The sequence below is a fragment of the Macrobrachium rosenbergii genome, chromosome 49 (assembly GCF_040412425.1).
Source record: "Macrobrachium rosenbergii isolate ZJJX-2024 chromosome 49, ASM4041242v1, whole genome shotgun sequence".
NCBI lineage: Eukaryota > Metazoa > Arthropoda > Malacostraca > Decapoda > Palaemonidae > Macrobrachium > Macrobrachium rosenbergii.
The window spans coordinates 6,699,160-6,720,809 of record NC_089789.1 but is presented as its reverse complement, the minus strand read 5'-3'; the positions used below and the strand labels follow the sequence as shown (position 1 = coordinate 6,720,809).

Genomic DNA, 21,650 nt, shown 5'->3' with positions numbered 1-21,650 from the left:
TCAAAATACATCCTGCTATACTAGTAAAGAAGTGTCATTAAGTTTGGTAAAAAGTAAAAACAATGTTACATAAAATAAAGGAACTAAAACATGCATGAAAAACTAAAAGCAGTAACAGCCACACAAATACAGGAAGGGAATGTTTAGATAAAATATACATATATTTATATTTAGAATAAACTGCTCTAGCTACAGACCTTCTCTAAAATGTTTTACAAAGTATACTTACAGTTGACTTTGAAAACAAGTATATAAACTGTATCAACCAGGATAAACTAAAACTCTTACATGTTTCCCACTGATTTGTAATTCTCTTCATAATCATAAATATAATACTTTAGCAAATTACAGACATTCATGCAGGAAAACTTCCACAAGCATATCATGTATTGCACAAATTCTTTGAGGAAATATTGTCACACACAAAGATGACAAAAGAAGGGGATATAACAGGTACATGTAGAAAAACAATAGCATGATAAGAAGGCAAAATGTATTGCATAAGAGCAAATGCATAAAATAGTTTCTAATTTCCCTATACTCCCAATATACTAGACCATGGCACAATTTTTTGTCTTTAAGAAGCTTCACAAAGTTCTGCCATATAAGATTTATTTTCTAAATACTTATTTCTCCATTATTTAGTTTTTACTGCCACTGGCACGGAAGTAAATGCTATATAATGGAGGGGTAAGGTTCATTTCAAAAACTAACTTCCACTGATAAAATAAAATTCATATTCTTATAATAGGTCATACTTAAAACCTTGACTTCATTGAAATGGTTTAATCCTATGCCTTTCATCTTTCTAAGCCTACCTTATACTTGAATTATATAGACTATATATATACAGTACTGGGAAATTGTTGTGTGACATAAGACTGATGATATCAAAGCAGATATTTTGTTAAGAAGGGTTATATACAAGAATACATATATACTGTACAGTAACAAACTTATACTTTTTGTTTCAATGAAATTTTAAAAATTACTCCTCCTTAGTGAAGATTCCAGTTTTACCCAAGTAAATAAACATTTTTTTCTATCATCACAGTGGCTTCAAAACTAATTAGACCCATGTATTTCATTTTAATGAAGCTCTGCAGTGTGAGTTTATCCATGCAACTCTAGATCACTTGTTAACATACAACAGAAATTAGGAGGACCTTTTCTCTTAATAGCCAGCATTTTACCCTTCAACACATAAATTTTACCTTCTATTTGTGTAAAATATATGGCACACTGCATGTTACAGAGTAATAGTATTATATATGTATATTTTAGACACAGGAGACAAGCTGGGATAAATGAGGGTAGGCGTAAGGCAAGGCATCCAGCTGTAAAATTCAGCCTGAACCAAATATGACCGTGGACTTTCACCAGAAATCGGTAGTGCGAAGGCATCAACTGAAGGCAATGTGCAGGGGCCTCACTTGCCCTGTGATAAATGGGCAAGGGCTATGGGTAACGGGCACCCTTAGTTAAAGAAGCGAGCCCAAAGGAGAGGAGGGAGGAGTTAAAGAAGGCACTAAAGAGAAATGGTAAAGCAATAGGACCAGAAGGAATTCCTGCAGAAGTGTGGAAGAGGCTGGGAGAAGAAGGAATGGACATCCTGTGTGACCTACTAAGAAAATATGCAGAAAGAATGGAGAGAAAGCTTTATTGTGCCAATCTGTAAAGAGAGGGTGACATCCAAGATTGTGAAAATTACAGAGGGATAAAGCTATTGTCTCACACCATGAAAATATTGGAAAGAATAATGGATCAAAAGGGTTAGTGAAGAAACATCTGTAAGTGAAGAACAGTTCGGTTTCATGCCAGGATGAAGAACGACAGATGATAGAAAAACACAGGGAAAAGTAGAAAGGACTGCATAATGGAAAAACACAGGGAAAAGCAGAAAGAACTGCAAAAAGTATTCACAGACATGGAAAAGGCATATGGTAGAATCCCATGCCAAGAGATCTGGAGGTTTATGTGAGCAAAGGAAAAACCAGAGTAGTATGTGAGGTTGGTTCAAGATATGTATGGAACAAAAATGCAGGTTAGAAGCAGTGTTAGGTGAACGGAATGTATACCAGTAAGAGTTGGTTTACACCAGGGGTCTGCTTCAAATCCATATCTTTTTGACCTGATTATGGATGTGTTATCTTAAGCAATAAGAGATCAACCCTCTTGGTGCATGCTGTTTGCTGATGACAGTGTTATGCAGCACCAACAGAGGGGTAGCGTGGTCAAAACTACAGCAATGGAGGAAAGTACTGGAAGACGGAGGATTAAAGATCAGCAGAAAGACGGAATACCTAGGGTTCAATGAAGACCAAGACTAGAGCTGTTAATCAGCTCAGTGGTCTGGTTAAACTAAGGTATACTTTAACTTTCTGAGATTAGTACAGAAGGAACAGGGTAGAAAAATTTAGGTATTTTGGTTCAACAATAGCAGGTGATGGAAATTTGGATGCAGAAATAACACACTGCAGGCTGGATGGAGAAATTGGAGAAAGATCTCAGAATCAACATAAAGGTAGTGTATAAGACAGTTGTGAGACCAGCAATGATATATGGAGCTGAAACATGGCAGTAAAGCAAGCACAAGAGAAGAAATTGGATGCAGTAGAGATGAAAATGCTTAGATAGGTGTGTGGAGTGACAAAAATGGACAGGATCAAGAGGGAAAGAATAAGGGAACTACTACAGTTGTAGAACTATCAAAGAAGGCACAGGAAAGAAGACTGCAATAGTACTGGCCATGTGATGAAACATATGTAAGGAGAAAAGTGATAAGATGTAGGTGCCAAATGGGAGGGAGAAGAAGACTGAAGCGGAGGTGGTTGGAAGTCAAGGAAGATCTGAGAGACAAACAATTGTCGAAGGACGATGTGTATGACTGAACCAGGTGGAAGAAAGCTGTTGGAAACATAGCCCCACATAGAAGTGGGAAAAGATGCAGAAAGATAAGGTATCTTAGATATCCCATGAATATCAATACCTATTTCATTCCAACTAAGTGGTTTAGAACAGAGCCCTTGTAAAGCAAAGGTCAAATCCCACCTGGGACAGTTTTTTTTTATTGTGCTATAATTAGATACATACTCCAGTGTCTCAGTTAATTCCATTAGAATATTTGACAACAATGCAATGTCTTGAATTTTATCCCATAATTCTGTACTCAATATTTTTCAGCTACATAAGCACCTGTTCCTGAATGCCTTTGCAAGTAGGTAAAATCATAAATGGCATTGTTTACTATAACCTACAGAATTAGAATAAAAAAATTTTCCACAAAATTCATCAAACACTGCCTGTGAAACATAACTGCAAACTTACGTTATGTAAAGTCCAACACAAGATTTCCAGTGTTTAAAAGACCATGAGCATAAATGAACTTCTTGAAAAAACCAATTATGTTTAAAATGATAGAAAATCTCATTATTAATCATGTAATGTTGTCCAATGAACCTTCTAGCAAACAATCATGCCCATCAATTTATGAACTACAGCAATATGGCCATTAGTCTTGGTGCCTCAAGAAAAATTACATTTACCATACTTGTCTCCTGAAAACTATGGTCTGTACTAATGTTTCAGCAATAAGATAGCTTTTTCTTGCATGGATACACTCACCTGTGTAGTTCCACAAAATTATGCTGTGATTTACAGAAATTATTAGCACTAAAGGATAGTTAAAGGAACTTAAGTTTGCATTATATGCCAGAGAGCTGTAGGGCAATTGAAGGAAAAACTGACCCAAACTTACACAATGCAATGACCTCTTAAAATGTCAAAGCCATACCAAAGTTCAGTCCTTCTATAACCTCAATGTTCGACGTCTTCTGAGTGAAGTGAACGAGGAAAACTTCATGAGATTCTTAAATCTGAGACTTCGGTTCTCTGTCTTCTCCACTGCCTCCTGAGGAAACCGTTCTTTATATACTTCTGGATAAAGAGATTTGAACTGCAAGGAAGCATAATAATATTAGTGTATAATACAATGGCTCCTGTGTATGCACTGATGAAATAAAAAATACATTACATTTCATTTATCAGAGTAAAACCATGTAACCTTTTAAGAACTAACCGTGTCACTTATGAAACTTTACATTGTTAACATGTTGCCTTGTTTTTTATTGCAAGAACATGAATTCTTCCATCAATCTTTGATCATTCTAAAGAATAGTTGGAAATATTAGTCATCAAGCTAAATTAATTAACCAGCTAATACGCCAGATAAGTTCACTGGCAACTCCTAATTAATTGTGAAGGGAATTTACCAGATTTTGAAACTTGAAACCCTCCTCTCAAAATATGAACTTGAATGTCAAAGAAATGAGGGAGATAAGGCAAAATTTCGGAAACAAACTTGAAATTTAGCTTAAGCATGATACAGGAACTGTTTTTTCCAGATGACAACTCATTCAATTTTGGCATTACTAAACTGTATTAGATTTTTTTAAAGACTTTGGATAAAAAAAAGAAAGGAAAAAAAAGGCATACATCAAACACCAAAAGGAATACAGTAATACTTCAGTCTAACAGATTTTTGTACTTTTCAGCTACATTATTATTGTTATTTTCTGTTATGCTGCTATTTTAGATGTGATCTATTTTTAAATAAATCTCGTCAACTGAATGTTAGGTGTAAGGTACAGATTGGTGGATGTTAAGACTGTGTAATTGCTCTTAACTGTAAGGTATCTATGATGTATTCAAGTGCAGTGCATAATGTAGGGTCCTTGTTACTCAGCAGACTTTGTTACTTATCAGAAAGCCAGACCCCAAAGCATCTGATTTTTTTTGCTATTCTAAGGTGTTCAAAAAAGGGATTTTGACAAAGGAAAAATCTATTTCTGGGGGAAGACCTGTGTCACCCAGTGAAATTGGTTCCATTTAGCACATTTCTAGGTATAAGAATTGCTACATATACCAGAGAAAAAGCTATCTAGAATGCTGAGTTACTACCCCCAGTTTGCTCATCTTAAACAGATGTCGATATACACAAGGGGTGAGCTATTACCACTACCACAGGCCTTCGTCCAACAGACTTCTCAATTCTCAAAGTCCCAAATTGGATGGGCCGTTACACACCTGTAATCAAGAATACTCACCCGCTCGCAAACTAGGCGTCATCACGAGACTGACACGTCATCCCAAAATTAGCACCCACCAAGCTGAGTGTATCACCCGGGTGGGAAAAAAACGAGGGATGGGTCACTGGGTGACACAGGTCTTCCCCAAGAAATAGATTTTTCCTTTGTCAAAATCCCTTTTCTGGGTTCGACCTGTGTCAGCCAGTTAAATAGTGACAGAGAATTAGCCATACGAGAGCTTGGTGGGCCGCCTCAAAGAATACACAACGGATCTAAATAAAACTTTTAGAGAAAACTTCACTGTGTTTTAATACTGACAATTCAAAATGTTATCCACAAAACCAAAATTCAGAGGCACACAGATAAAAAATTCAGAAATTTATAATATTAATCCAACCAGGATACTTAAGGTTAACAAAAATAAATGACAATGAGGCAATTGTGGAAAATGAATGGGCTAGGCTAAGGGGCAGAACTGACCCAAGGTTAGATGCAGGGTAAGCAGGTGAGACAGGAAGGCTAGGGACTAAACTCACAGGTAAAAAAGGGGGTGGAGGGAACAGTCATGAATTAAACTTGAGTTGGACCAGGAAGGACAACATTACCCGCAGCAACTGTGGAAAATTTAAGAGCCTCTAAAGATCTAAGATAGTGGCGTTTAAATACTTTTGGTGATTTCCAACCAGTATACTTCTTAAGATCATCAAAATTCATATAATGAAAAAAGTTAGATGAAGTGGCCATCGCTTCTAACATCATGGACCAGGTACTGATTCGGATTTGCTTGTTTAATAAAATAAAGAATTTGTTGTCTGATGGCTTTGAGTGAAATATTGCCTCCACTTTCCCTAACAAAAAGGGGACCTGAAGTTCTATTAGACGTCCTATCTAAATAAGCCCTTAAAGCACTGACTGGGCATAAGGATAAATCTTGTGGGAGAGGAACAATCTTCCAAGGAGACCACCTATTCTGCGGGTCTTCGTTCTTTGCTAAAAAACTGGGGTCTGGGGACAACAGAACTTCACCCGACGGGAGGAAATCAACATGATTAGGTTCTCTTCAAAGAGCAGACAGTTCAGAAATTCTAGCACCTGAGGCTAGACTTACTAAGAATAGTGTTTTCATTAACAGACTCGGGTATGAACACAAAAAATTATCAGTGTCTGATGCCAATTTAAGTACATCATTTAAGTACCAGGAGACCGTGTGTGAACGGGTTACTGGTCTAAGGCGCGCACATGCTTTAGGAATTGATGAAAAATACGAGTCTGAAAGATTAATATTAAAACCATGTAAAAATATTCTTTTTAAAGCAGATTTTGTTGTAGTAACGGTACTAGTGGCCAATCCTTTCTCGAACAATGATCTGAAGAAAGAGATTGCTAGGTTTGTGGTCATTTCATGAGCACTGGATTCCCTCAAAAACAAAGCTAATTTCCTAACTGCAGAGTCATACTGTCTGAGGGTAGATTCTCTTTTATCAGATTCTATGAATAATGTATTAAGAGGGTCAATGTTAGCGTCTTTATGCACTGCATATTTCATGAAGTCCATAAAGCCAGGGCACTGAGAATTCTTAAGGAAGCTGACACAATCCGAGTTTGTACTACTTGTGTCAACTGTGGGTTGGGAATACGTCTGGGAGTGAGCTTCAATTCTAGGAGTAAAGGAAACCAACTGCTCTTTGGCCAGTTGGGTGCCACTAGTGCTACTTGGCCTCTGAATGATCTCAGCTTGTGTAAAACTTTCATCAACAAATTTATTGGGGGAAACAGATAGATCCTTTGCCACCTGTTCCAATCGATTGACATTGCATCTGTGGAATAAGCCAGAGGGTCCAGATTGGGAGCCACGTAACACGGAAGTTTGTGGTTGCTCTCTGTGGCAAACAGGTCTACCTGGAGACCCGGTACCTGAAGGCAAATTCACCCGAACGACTTCCTGTCCAAAGACCACTCCGACTCTAGTGGGGTTGTCCTGGACAGTGAGTCTGCAATGACATTTCGGACACCTGCCAGATGGGTGGCTGACAGATGCCAACAATGTTTCCTTGCTAGGGAGAAAATTGCGATCATCACTTGACTGATATGGCCCGACCTGGAGCCTCCTCTGTTCAGGCAATGTACTATAACTGCATTGTCTAGCACCAGCCTGATGTGAATCTGTCTGGCTGGTCGAAGTTTCTTTAACGTTAGGAACACCGCCATTGCCTCTAGGATGTTTATATGGAACTGGTGGAACACTGTCGACCACGTTCCTTGGACTTTCTCGTGTTGGGAATACCCGCCCCCAACCGCTCAGGGAGGCGTCTGTATGGACCACTGTCGACCATGGTCGAAGCCTTTTCCTCAATATCTGGGGGATCAGAGAAAGTTTGTCTCTGCTCCGCCTGTTGGCTCGTTTTCGCCATACTCTGTTTATGTCTTTCAGTTTGGTTTTCAGAAGCAAGTCTGTTACTGAAGCAAACTGAAGGGAGCCGAGAATCCTTTCCTGGGTACGACGAGAGGCATGTTTGTTTCTGAGGAACTGTCTGGTAGCTTTGGCTATTTCTTTCCTCTTGACTGGTGGTAGTGACAGTTTGTGAGTGCTGAGGTCCCAATGAATCCCTAGCCACTGGAATTGAGCTGCTGGAACTAAGCGTGATTTCTTTCTGTTTATTTGGAAACCGAGGTACTACAAGAAATTGATGACTATATGGGTTGCTCTTTGACACTCTTTGGCACTGGGTGCCCAAATTATCCAATCGTCCAGATACGCAGCCAACATGATCCCTTGGGACCGCAGCTCTTGGACTACTGTCTCTGCCAGTTTGGTAAAAATTCAGGGTGCGATGTTGAGCCCGAATGGCATGACTCTGAAGGAGTAGGCTTGCTTTCCTAGTCTGAATCCCAGGTAAGGGGAGAAGTTTCTCGCAATCGGGACGTCATAATATGCGTCTGTAAGATCTATAGAGGTGGTGACAGCCCCACGAGGAAGTAGGGTCCATACCTGCGAGATTGTAAGCATGCGGAATTTGTCGCATTGAATGAATGAATTGAGGTGGGACAGATCCAGAATTACTCTCCACTTGTCTGAGTCCTTCTTCGGAACACTGAACAGACGGCCTTGAAATTTCAAGTGTCTGACTTTCCTTATTGCATTCTTCTGCAGGAGTTCTTTTGCAAAGTCCTGTAAGTCTTGGGATGGGTGTTGAAGGAACCTGACTGGTGGAGGAGGCCTCTTGCACCTGCTCCAACCCAGGCATTTCGAGACTATGCTGTGGGCCCACGGGCTGAAGGTCCAACGGTCCCTGAAGAGATACAATCTCCCTCCTACCTGGGGTGTCTCATTGATTAGGGGAAGTCCTACTACCCCTGGTCCCGCGACCTCCCCTTCCTCGTGAGAGGGACCTGGACATTGCTCTACCTCTGCTTCCTCTCGCATACCTGTTATAGCCTCGAAATGTCCCAGAGCTCTCAAACAAGGCGTTGAAAGCTGGGGACGTCACGAAAGTTGGTGCAGCAGAAGCATGTTGATTCGGTTGCACCAAAACAAACTGCTGTTGGGGGTGCGCCTTAGATGTGGAGGGCTGACCGACCTGTGAGACTGGGACAGCCTGAAGCACAGTCGGAGCTTGAGGTCTCTTAAAGCCCTGGAACCTCCTGAACCTTTTTCCTTTAGGCTGAGGTCCGGAGGTCTCAGAAAACTTCCTCTTAAAAGGAAGGCCCCAACGAGAACAGAGACTCTGGTTGGCTCTGGTAGCTTCTGCCATAAAATTATTGACCTCATCCTCTGGAAAGAGATTAGGTCCCCAGATACAACTTTTTATTAGCCTATTAGGTTCATGTCTGATGGTGGTCTCCGTAAAGATGTGTTTTCTGCAATTTTGTCTGGCTACTACAAAGTCATAAAGATCTGACTGGAAGGAAGCCAGAAATGACTTTGTAACCACCTGAAACAAGGGCTCGTCATGGTAGGCTAAAACTGTTACTTCTGACATGGTGACTGAGTGCAGGGAACGACTTAACCTGCATCTGGCCTCAAATTCTGCTTTGAGCAGAGCTTCCGGAATTCTAGGAAACTGCTCACTGAACAGGGCGGAGGCACACTCGGGATCGAGTTTCCCCACCGTAAAAGTTGTCGGAGCTCCCAACCAACACTCTGAATCTCCGGGGAAAAGGAGAGAAGTGGAATCCGTTTCCCGGAGCTGACGCATAGGCTTGCCATCCAATCCCGCTTGAATGGTCAACTCCGCAATTTTAGTAGTGCAAGGAGTCGGAATGGCATCACCAGTAGAGAACATCGTGAAAGTCCCTTTGAAAGGGGTAAGTTTAGTGTTCTCACACTCCCAACTCGTGAGAGCGCGCAACAGGGTGGATTGAGCTTGATCCTTTGGGAAAATAACTGTCTCCTTAGGGACCTTATCAGACCTAACCCAGGCTTCTTCCGTCAACCTGGCAAAACCTGGATAGGGGGGAACTAAGTCGGCTGGAAAGAACTCCAGTTCCTCCAGACGACGGGTGCCTAAACCCGATGGTCAAAGTGTCATTATGCAAAGGGGCATGTAAGGCCAGGCGCCACGGGTTTCCTTTATCAAAGGGAGGCAGTTTGGAGGCATCCGGGACAACATGGGACTGATCGCTGCTCGGATTGGATGAACCGGAAAGCAAACTCTCTGGGCCTGCACCTTCTCTGTCAATGATTGCATAGATTCTCCGGAAGACCGCAGGCTTGTAGCCATATCATTAAGCCTAGCTTCCACTTTAGAGTCGATCTTTTGCATCAAAAGATCGACAAAGGCCCTCAGAATTAAAGTCAGGTAGAGACTTAGATTTTGAAATTCTGGATCTCGACCCCTTATGAGGGGAGCAGCCTTTATTATTGGCGCCACCGGTTTGGGAGCCGGAGACGAATGAGAGGAGCTGGCGGATTAGACCTTTGAGGTTTAGGAGGTTTTGGAGAATCCTTCTTTTCTGTGATTTTACCTTGGGCATAACAGATTGAGATCTGTCCCCAAGGTTAGCTGATTCAAAGGAATCCCTGGAAGGAAGAGGAAGAAGAAGACGGTGAATTAAGAAAGGGATTATTCAAACCAACCCCGCCTGTCTCACTTACCACCCTACCTTCAACCTGATGGACATCAACTTCGACAATCATGGGTTCCGAATGTAGATTAATAGCCGCCACCTCTTTCGCCACCTCTCCGCACAGGGCGTCGTCTTGGGAGGGTTGCGTATCCAGCCGGATCTTTTCAATGATAGGGGCGGCTAAGTCCTTCGGTAAAGCGGCGGAGATCTGGGCACCAGGGTAGAGGAGATTACATATCTCCTCCGAAAGCACGTAAGGTTTGCCGGCTGCGACATTCCTCCCGAATCCGCCCACCCAGGACTTCAGAGACGACAGCGCTGCTGAGAGGATTATTGGTTTAGCCTGGAAGAGAAGGTAGGATTAATTGAAAATCCCTTCTCAAAGAAAGTTACTATAAGAGGTAATAACATCGAAAGAGACTACAGATTAGCCGACTCTCGACACTTACCGACTCATCGGACGCCAGTCCGTAAAGGGCGTAACAAATTTCGCAGCCTTCTGGGTGCCAAACAACTCCATCCCAACATGAACTGCGCAGCTAGAGTGCGGCGGCACACTTCATGACGAGCGATTGCTGGAGAATGGCCGAGCACCCCAGTTCTTCACAATTACCATCTGTAAGCAGAATGATGGTAAATGAGTATCATTAGAACAGCGCTACTGGAATAAGACCGTGACGAGAGAAATTCTTAATAGCATAAAATTAATACAAGGAAAACAAGGCAAAACCCTCCGGAATTCCGGCAGAAAAGTAAATTACTGCTAAAAATGACGAATGTTTTAAATTAAATCATAAATAAAATAAAGGGGCGTTATGATACTCGCAATAATAGTCACTGAATTTCGCTGTATTTACATTTATGGGAACGAAGTCACCATGGCGGAGTAGGGGGAAAAGATATGGCTCCCCAACAACCGCAGTTCATACCACTGCAGTGATAAGAACAGCGAAAAACAGGACTAGACCGGCGGAGATGAATGGTAATTACCCCATATGTTATCATGCATGCCCGGGACAATGTTCGACACACATGCTGCCAACCAGTAAAACGTTGGGAGCGAGCCAGCAAAACACCGTCTGGATGGAAAAAAGGAGTAAGTGACGGAGACCTGGCGGAACAACGACCGGTCGAGTGGGTAGCACCCTCCAGACGCTGAATATACCACCTAAGGGGGCAAACAAAAGTGAGCGGCTACCCTCCCCATACAGGGATAACGCACAGGTGACGTCACAAATCAGATGACGATAACTGAGCTGCATACACGAGAGAAGTAAGGGACCGTAGCCTACTCTCCAAAACCCAAGCTCTTTGGACTAGATCTGGAGGCCAGTGGGGTATGCCACTGGAATGGGGAGAGAAGGACCTAGGTCCTAGCTCAGCCAGCCACACGAGACTAGAACAAACTGGGTAGGAGGAAAAAGTGAGGATTTCTCACGCTACAGGAACTCGTAAACAGGGCAAACCTAACCTCCAAAGCCTAATGGCTGAACGGGAGATTAAGGTAGCCTAACATGTAAGAGCACAGCTACGTCTAGCCTAAGTAGATAGGCTAAAAAGCTACCTCTAAAGATAACAATACAAAAACAGACACAATATAAAACATTCGAAAGGGGAGCCTGAAGGATAAACATATCTAAATACGCATATAAAAACATAAGCGATTGACGAAAAGACAGGCCAAGAATATGCGCAGCATCAGAGGCATGAGGATACCGTCACGGTATCAAATGGCCGCCTGGGCCTTAAAACGAATGCAAAACTTAATCTAAAAATATATATGTCATCCTGCCTTGTATAAAACAGCTAACATCATGAATAAATACTTTACACCAACGAGTAAATTTTAAGCTGGAGGGGAAGAGAAACTGATAAAAGGGACCCAAATTCTATTGTCAAAAATGGGAGACCCATAGCCTACATGATAGTGGATAGGCAAAAACACGATCTCGGCCCCAACCAGCAACACAATACAAAAATAAATTCTCCACACAAGCTCCAAACTATATGGAAAAAAAAAAAAAAAAAAAAAAAAAAAAAAAAAAAAAAAAAAAAAAAAGGAGAATAACAGATAATATAAAAAACGTTGAGATTGAAGATCAAAACTGTGAGAGGCAAACATAAAGCATACGCTGCATATGACGCAGCGCTGCAAAACGCTAAGAAAAAACTTCGTAAAACCAAAATTAAATTGCCTCAAAGACCAACAATCCAACCGGAATTAGATGGTGAGAAAATCTCGGTGGAAGACATGAGCTGCCAAAAAAGGGAAAAACAATCACACACAAAATAAACGTGTTTACGCGGGTAGTGCTAAAATTTGAATGACGTGTCACTCTCGTGATGACGCCTAGTTTGCGAGTGGGTGAGTATTCTTGGTTACAGGTGTGTAACGGCCCATCCAATTTGTGATTTTGAGAATTGAGAAGTCTGTTGGACGAAGGCCTGTGGTAGTGGTAATAGCTCATCCCTTGTGTATATCGACATCTGTTTAAGATGAGCGAACTGGGGGTAGTAACCCCAGCATTCTAGATAGCTTTTTTCTCTGGTATATGTAGCAATTCTTATACCTAGAAATGTGCTAAATGGAACCAATTTCACTGGCTGACACAGGTCGAACCCAGAAATTAAATTATTTAATATTACGGTGACAACATTTGGTATTATGTTATATACCTGGATTTGATAGCAAAGAGCAACCAAGCTAAGTCTGAGCTAGTAAAATATGAAATTAAGATGCAAATAGAAAATTAACAGTATATACAAAACCATTTTAGTATATGTGGCACCAAGCATTCAGAATATAGATCAGTCCTTCCACTTATTTCCAAGATCTGGAAATCTAACTCACAGGAACAATTATTGTCAATATATTTTATCACCCAGTGGCTCATTTACCTTCTTATAGCATATGAAAATAGAGCACATTAAAGACAGCCTCTTGGTGATCCCTCAAATTGGGTACTCACAACCAGATGTGAGGGCCATCTGTTTATAATGCAACCAAGTCTATAAATCAGTACAACATGTTGTCACCTTCATTTCTCAATATTCCTAGACAACCTTCAGTCATCAATCTTCAGTAATCAAGGGGAAGGGTGAGTACTGTATATGCATTAGACTACCTAGCTCTAATAAGCATTGCAAACAGCTTCTTCTTAATTCTGCTGATGAAGGAATAACCCATAAGCATAACCAGGAACAGATACACAAATGGTTCAGTAGAAAGTAAGAAAAAACCACTTACAGAATCCAGTAAAGGTGAAATGTTGCCATGTCTGAAAATAACTCAAATTCAAGAAGTAGATAACCCTCATCAATATAATTCACAATACCTGGGATGAACTCTTAACATTATATGTTATGAGGCGTTATTCACCAAGTAACCTTTATCTCAAAACAAACTCGTACAATTACTGTAATCAACGAGACTACAAACCTATCCTTGCCAATTCTTTGGTGACCATGTTGATGGTCCTCTACACCTTTTCTATTGCCTGGTTTCAGTTTCAAAGAAGTTTTTCATCCATATCTTAACTTCATATCAGATTTCCTTCCAGTGAATTTTATTTTGTCATACAGACAACTAGCCTATCCTAAGTTACTAAAATTTCTCAGTTATCCAGCATACCTAATTCCCAAGGCATCTAGATAAAATACTTAACTGTAGTAAATGAAAAATCAAAGTACTTGTTCCACAGCAAACCTACCACCATATTTACATTAGCCCGTATTCCAGTTTTAAAAGACTTGTCTGTTGGATAGGTGCCAGAACCATGCATTAGCCTCATTGAATCCTATGTTCTAGACATAAGTCTAACTTTTTGGGTCTAAAATGCTTTGTGTTTCTGAACTTGCCATTCTTATATTTCTATCTACTAATTACACTAATAACTATTGCAATTTATTCATGTCTATTTCACCTATCATTAATTGATAAGTAAGTCATAAATTTCTCTTTCTGTAGATTCTCTTTCCAGTAGACGGTTTTTCACATAGCTGTGCCATGCATACCAGTAGACAGTTTTTGTCACATCGCTGTGCCATACTGGAGGGTACTTTATGAATGAATGAGAAGAAATGAATGAATGAGAAGAAAAGTACTGTAATTATAGTTTATAATTTTTTTCTAGAAGAAAAAACTGTCTTCAGTTGACCATTATAATGATTTCTAGTTTATAGTACTTAAATTGTAGACTCAGGTAAACAAATGATTAATGAGTGTTAAGACTATTTAAAGTGAGTGCCCATTGCATTTTTGCTAACACTACTTCATTACTCATGTCTATGTATCAGTAATGTTTATATGTGATGTGGTAGGTTAAATTTGGGTTTGTGTGATGAAAGACGGTTTGTGTGAATTGACTGTTCCGTTTTTGTTGTTGTGATGTTTTTTATTATGTTTATTTTGTGTTTTTGTTATGAATGTCTGATGTAAGTTTTCATGTTTTTCTTTTTTTACTTGCAGTTTGCTTGAGAGTGGTAGGGTAGAGTAGACTCCCCTTCACCTTAATGCCCATAGTGCTTGGATTGAGAGAACCTGGTTGAGAAACAGTGAAGGAAACAAGGCCTTTATTTCCCTCCTGAATGCTTGCCATGCTTTGCAGCAGCAAGTATTATTTACAAATTAGTTGTGTGAACCAGAGGCTGACTTATTCAAGTCTGCAGTAGAAAATGTTAATACAAGACACTATAAACTGATTGGTATAGATTTGTTCCAAGGAAACGAAAAAAAACATTGAGAGAGGAATCACAGTGTGAATCAGGTTACAGTGAAGTTGTGTACAGAATACTACTTGAAGAAAAGCATGTTTGGTTCTCAAATGATCTTTGTAGGACAATCCCAAGTAGACTTTGAAGACTGATCTTTCAAGCATTGGATGTGTTTCCATTTTGAGGATTAAGAAATAAAATTAGATTAGGTTCTTAAAATTATTGGGCAAAAACTATAAGAAGTTAGGTTAAGGAACTAAGGATAGGTTTTGGTGATCTATAGTATTAAGTTAGGCTAAGTTTAAGTATAGGAAGATTGTTTTGGTAAGTATTAAGAGTAAGTAGGAAATAAGTGTAATGTTAAGGAAATAAATTAGGTTAAGGAAAATCAGAGTTTAATTTACAAAACCCTTCAAAACTGTTCCCAATATACTGCCCCAATTGTGTACTATAAAAAGCCCCTACAGTGTATTTAATGTTTTGAGGAGTAAGACTTCCATTTTCTTTGCTTAAATGTTGCCTCTCTTATGATGGTAACATGAACTACTTAATGAGTGGTATGCTAGTTAATTGTGGTTAGAAGTTAATATCAATCTGGTGCTTGGCTAGCTTTACATTGGTATATACATTACAATTAATCAAAATATTTGATTGTTATTTGATTTAATCTATATTTTGGCCAATTTTATCTCACTCATATGAAGCTGATTATCTAAGGACTCAATAATCAAAGAAAGTACGGTATACTATCTATTTCTCTACTTGGATTAATTGCATTTTTTCTTGTGAAAGTTTATTTATACATGTAGTTTGTATTCTACTTTATTATTTTACCTTTTACTGCTAAGTCCGTTTCAGTGACGTTTCTAACAAAAAAGGTGAAATGCAGTAGACCATTATTAAGTTTTGGTGTTTTGTTGAAACCTAATCATTGCTTCTTTCATACAAAATCATGCCTTGTGAGGGAACCCAACAGAAAGAGACAATACTTCTTTTGCTAAACAACAATTTTCAAATCCTTTTCAGGTACACGAGTATCTGGGTAAATGATCACAAAATAGCCTTTGGGCCACAACAATTATCATCAATGAGCTTTAGGTTCCATTGTTACTCTCAATGCCATGAGATTTAAGTCAGATCCTAGGTATCTGTCACTACGTAGGGAGTTTTCTTTGGCAGCCCATTTTTCTTGTCAAATTACTTGCCTAAATTGTAATTCCGTCTAGTGTACATGATGGTTGGTGTTGAAGCAAATGTAATTTATTTTAATAAAATAAATTTTTTTAAAAACAGAATCATCATTTACACCTCACAACCCTACCGATTTCTTGTAGCTATACGTCCTTACCTGCCTGGAATTCAAGAATCTGTGGGGTGCATGTACAGCACTGCTAACCATGCAGATGATCTTGTAAAGCAGGAATGAGGCATCTTGATTCTTGATAACCATGAATGTGGGATAATGTAAATGGTGGTTTGTATTGAAAAATGACAGCTCCTCGTCCTGACAAGCAAGTGTTTAAGAATCTAACTCATTGACCTAAGCCACTGGTCTGAGCTCCACTAAAGAGTCTGACAAATGCCAGATACAATTTTTAATTATCCCACTATACCTACTTTCCCTGTTTAGAACTGGAACTGTAGTCTTTTCAAACACCACAGCAATCATGCCTTGTACACTAAAGGCCTTTTTTTCAACACATCCTTATATAAATTAACGAACAAATGCTCATAAAATGTGGTCTTTTAAAAGACTGATTGATAGGCACACTACAACATTCTATATAAGCAAGCCATGCATTTTTTACTCTTTCTGAAGTTACTATTTTCCTATCAAAACTAATATAACTTTATGAACTGTAATCACAATGCACATACCTCTTTCAATTTTTTTCTCTTTTCCTTATTACTCAGCTTGTCATTCATAAGGATTTGATCCAGGAGCTGTACTAAAAATTGTTGTGAGCCCGTCAAACGCTGTCGCTCATACTGTTCCTGGGAGACCTGCTGGCAATAAGTGAGTGTCATACTCCTGTCCCACAGAGTAGAATCGTACACAATCTGCAAAGGAACACAAAGGCATGCTGCTGTCCACCCAAAAAGCAATTACAATACATTTTAAATATGCAAAGCTCCACTGCCACCAACAGCGACTACAAGGACACTGAAATGCAAAGCATCATAGCTACCAAGTGCTACATCTACTATTATCTGTTTGAATGACCAAGTTCAAGTATAAAGTACAGTGGCAACTTCCTGGCATACTGAAGCACAGTATGATAAAACCTTTCCCAATGCACATCTAATACTATACAAAAAGCTACATAAGAGACAGTACTGTGCTTTAAGCAAAGTAATAAACAATAACAATGCATCAAAAGGAAGCCCCGCACAATGTGAACAAGATTGGGTTTTCTGAATCTATGTATATAACCAATGCAAATCTGTAAAATAGCACTGTAATGCATAAAAGGATTATATTGTTAACCACAAACTATATCCAGCTTAAGAGAACTTTTCAAAACAACTTTCATTTAGGATTTCAATCTACTGATTCCTCAGGGATTTATGATATAGTACAGTATTTCGATTATTTTTTGTGCATAAGCATATGGAATGCCCAATTGCTTTATCAGGTAACCACCAATTAAGATACTGTTTCAACTGGTAGCCTATCTTAATAATCCACATAAATTACCTCAGCCAAGAGCCTTTTGAAAGCACTAAGAAACAATTATAGGTCAGTTATTGCTAATTAGCTGTAAAGACCCAAAATTAGAGGTCTAAAAGAAAGAATTAAACTCAGTGTATTCAGTGCCCCTGGTCAAGTAATTAGTTTAGCCTGGTCATTCAGTGGGTTGGATTTTAAAAAATTGCAGTGAATTGTCTATCCCCGAATGATGGATATATAAACCTGTTGAGAAAAATATAAATGTTGAAAATAAATTTTATTTTTTAAACACTTACCTCTGTATTATGGTAGCTGAATTTCCCACTTACACAGAATTCAGCTGCCATAATAGAGAGGTATGTTAAATAAGGATGATTCTTCTTTATTTCCAAAATTGTCCTTTGGCCAGTGATGACAAATAATGCTACTAATTAATATTGTTCATATATTAATTTGGTAATTTTATTTCATGCAATGCTCATATGTAATTGTAAAACATTCACCTCATGAACTGTATGTAAACAGGTCATAAAATTGTAAAATCTGCACAAATTTCTAGCTGTGATAATGATTTCCTATTACCAGTTAGATCACTCATCTTTTACTTTACTGATGATCAGTGACATTTAAACACCCCTTCACAGGCAGTGGCATCAAAGTGAACAGATGAATTTTGAAATATATATGCTCCATGTACTACAGTACAGTATTTGTACAAATACTGCACATCAACCTGTACACCAAAAGTCCATGAACAAGGACTGATTTTACCTTAATCTTCTTAGATATCCACATTTGTTATTAACTAGGAAGTTTTAAAAATGATTAAGCCTTCATAAACATGACCCATTGTGCATCATACTAATGCTATCAATTAAAAATACATTTTATTTTAAACAATAATGAAAATCACCTCACAGAAAGAAGTTTTACAAAATAAGTGCTTTAATAAAAAAACTCATGTAATTTTGTAATATCATCTTTAACAATTGTAATTAATAGTTTTATTACTTTTCTCCTATTCCCTTTGGTCTCGTCGCACTCAGCCTTCCAACTTCCTTAGCTCTAAGGTGCTGCAATATACAGTTGTCATTTAAGAGGAAATCCTTCAGACAGTCCTACAAGGGTCTCAATATGTGGCTAGTGGTCTCATTAAACTACTCATAATAATATTAATCTTAAGAACTATTGTGTGTAACCCAATCTGTGTCCAGAGCCCAATTCTGCTGTGATGCCATGTGTCACACTGCCAGTATATAAAGCCCTGTCCACACGAGCTGACTTTGTTCGCAGACAAAAGCAAGAAATTTGTCCATTACCAGACTTGCTGTACACATCGCTCAAGTGTATGTAGAGAACTTTGAACAAAGACACCAGACTTCGCCTGGGGTGAGTAACACACTACTGCTGGGAATACAATTGTGACAATGATTATGCAAAGAGCCAGTGCTTCAGTTTTATTTTAAGAAACAGGTATTGTATATAAAAAGAATAACAAACTTTTATATTGCAAAAGTAATTATATATTAAACATGAATGAAAATATTTACTGGCAAATACAGAGATTGTGAACATGTGGATCATAATATATTGGAATTAAATTTAACTTGACAGCCATGGGATACTTATGCTTTTCTATTTTAAATGTTAAATGTTAGCTATTATATATAATATTTGTATTTCATCCATATGTATGGTCATTTGTTATATGCAATAATGATGTATGTTCTTGATCTTCAAGCATTACCTTATTTAACATACATTTATTTTTTCATTTTTTTTACCTTCCATTTTTCTTTGTTAATTTTCTGATATCATATTATGACTTCTGTTATTCATTTTCCTCACTGGAATGCTAGAGGGTAACTTTGTCAAGTAGAGAATGGAAGGGTCTTGGGGACCATTCTTTCATAATTTTGAAAGTGTTTATGGGTCCCCTTTACAGTTCACTTACAATGGCTGCATGACTTCCCAGATCTTTCCTTTTCCATGAACCAGCTTTTACACCATTCCCCTTTACCCAGTGCTCTTTTCTCCACACGTGCTTATCAATAAGACACAGAGTCCCAGTTACTTTCTGTTCTGGTTATGAACCATACTGCAATGGTGCTCACCTTCACCCAGACTTGACTGGCCAGAAACGGCTGTGTGGACAACATACTTTTGTTTGTTTACAGAATTTGTCTGCCAACGGACTAAGTCTCCGAGACAAAGTCTGGTCTTGTGGATGGGGCCTAAGGCCTTTAATTCCCTTTCATGCTAAGCAGTGGATAATATGTATTTCTAAAAGTGTTAACTATGCCAAACTATGCTCAAAATTTAGGAAAGAATGTAATGCTGCTTTTTAATACCATCACTGTACTTTAGTGCCCCTTACTTCCAGTGTTGCTCTATGTAAGCTTGTTTATTAATTTTTTTTTATTTGCTATCACATTTTTTAATGCATATGTATTTTATTCTGTTGAATCTGATTGTGCAGGTAACTGTCTTTTAAGAGAGTCAGGCTTGCCGAGTATTAAGAAAATTTCCTACTAGTGTTGATACCTGATTCTAAATACTTATCCTACAGAAAATGAGTGAAGCTATGTGCCACAAGTACAACGATAAGTATCAGGATGCAATTCTTCATGTTGAAATGTGTGCCAACAACTTCAATAAGAAGAAATCTAAGAGGAAAAATAAGAACTCTGAGAGGGAAAACAATCATAAATACAAATAATTCCACTCTCTATTGCAATTTTGGCTAATGACAAGATGAAAACTTCCAAATGAACACCACTTTAAAGAAACAAAAGCACCACATAAATACCATGAAATATCACCAGTGTGTATGTGCACCTTCACCAGTACCAAAGCTTAAATTGCTATATATTTATCTCATCACCACCATCACCATCATTATTTGGGGGTAACCTTGGGTCCATGACCCTTTTATATAAAATTTGTACCCTCATGAGCATAAACCCACCACCAACCCCAAAATCAAGCAAAAATTGCCTTACAGTACTCCTGATATCCCTGTTGTTATCAACATACTTTCTAAACTGACTTTTATGTGATGTAAATGAAAATCTGAATATACAGTGTACAGTATATACTAGATTTCCACAGATTTTCTTAAAATAACATTAGACAGTGTGAATAGGTAATTTTCAATAACTAATGGAGAATGGTTACTCTCCTGCCAATAATCTATTCAGTTAACTTGTTAAATGGTCAAAAGTATATGATTTTCAAGTGACAGAAAAGCTCAAGGCAAATGATTACCTTATATAACAAAACTGCAAGGAAGTCTTTTATTGGATTAACCACTCTAATTTTTTCTTCACATCATTGTTTTTACGTTGGCTTTTCCCTTTACAAGATTAGATATTAAGAGTCATCTGTCTTGTACATTTTTGCCAAATTCCCAATCTAAAAATTACTGCACCATATTCACCACTATAACTTGATAATATTTAAGCAAGCTTTACATCACCTTAATCATGCTATCCCTGATTCATAAATTAAGCATCAGTGACTTATGAATGTTATCTTTATTAAGGCTGTATTAGTACCTCCAGTATTTCAAAATGGCCTCATGCATATTGAGTGCATATTCAATAAACATATTTCAGAATATTAGAGTACATAATTTTCTCTGGTTACCAGGTGTGCAACATTACACATCGTACATTATTCACTTCTACTATACACTTTATCAAAGAATAGAGATTCCATTTACTAGTCTGCTTCCATTGAACTTGTGTAATTCAAAGCCTCAAGAAAAATACACCTCATGCTTATAGACACTACAGTATGTCAAACATTACTCAAACTCTCAGGAAAGTAGAACAAAAGAAGAGTCAAGCAACCCATCTCATCTAATTTAAAAAGTAAGAATAAGATTGTACCCTTTAAAATAGTGCTTAGGACACTTTTCCACTTCTCTAGAATGATGAAATTACATTCTTCAACATCAAGACGCTATGAATACCACAAACATTTCTATGACATAAAAGCATTATAGTGTGTTTCTAGGAAGAAAGGATTACAGTGGTTGAACAATTTAGAATGTTCACAAAGAATGAGCTGAAACATTCCATTCCATCATCTAAAAAGTATTACCATAT

General features: G+C 38.4%; 1 protein-coding gene across 4 annotated transcripts in view; it reads right to left on the bottom strand.

Moving 5' to 3' along the window:
• Positions 1-289: 289 nt before the first annotated feature.
• LOC136832037 (DEP domain-containing protein 1A-like) overlaps positions 290-21,650 on the bottom strand; it is a 91,955-nt gene continuing 70,594 nt past the window's right edge. For 2 of the 4 annotated variants that reach the window (XM_067092535.1, XM_067092537.1), the window contains exons 12-13: positions 16,746-16,928; positions 290-3,955 (exon numbers count right to left, since the gene is read on the bottom strand). In XM_067092535.1, the coding sequence (XP_066948636.1) occupies positions 3,809-3,955; positions 16,746-16,928 (330 nt within the window). In that variant the 3' untranslated portion in view covers positions 290-3,808. The remainder of the gene's footprint in view (positions 3,956-16,745; positions 16,929-21,650) is intronic. The other 2 variants (XM_067092538.1, XM_067092536.1) reach the window with 2 other exon arrangements.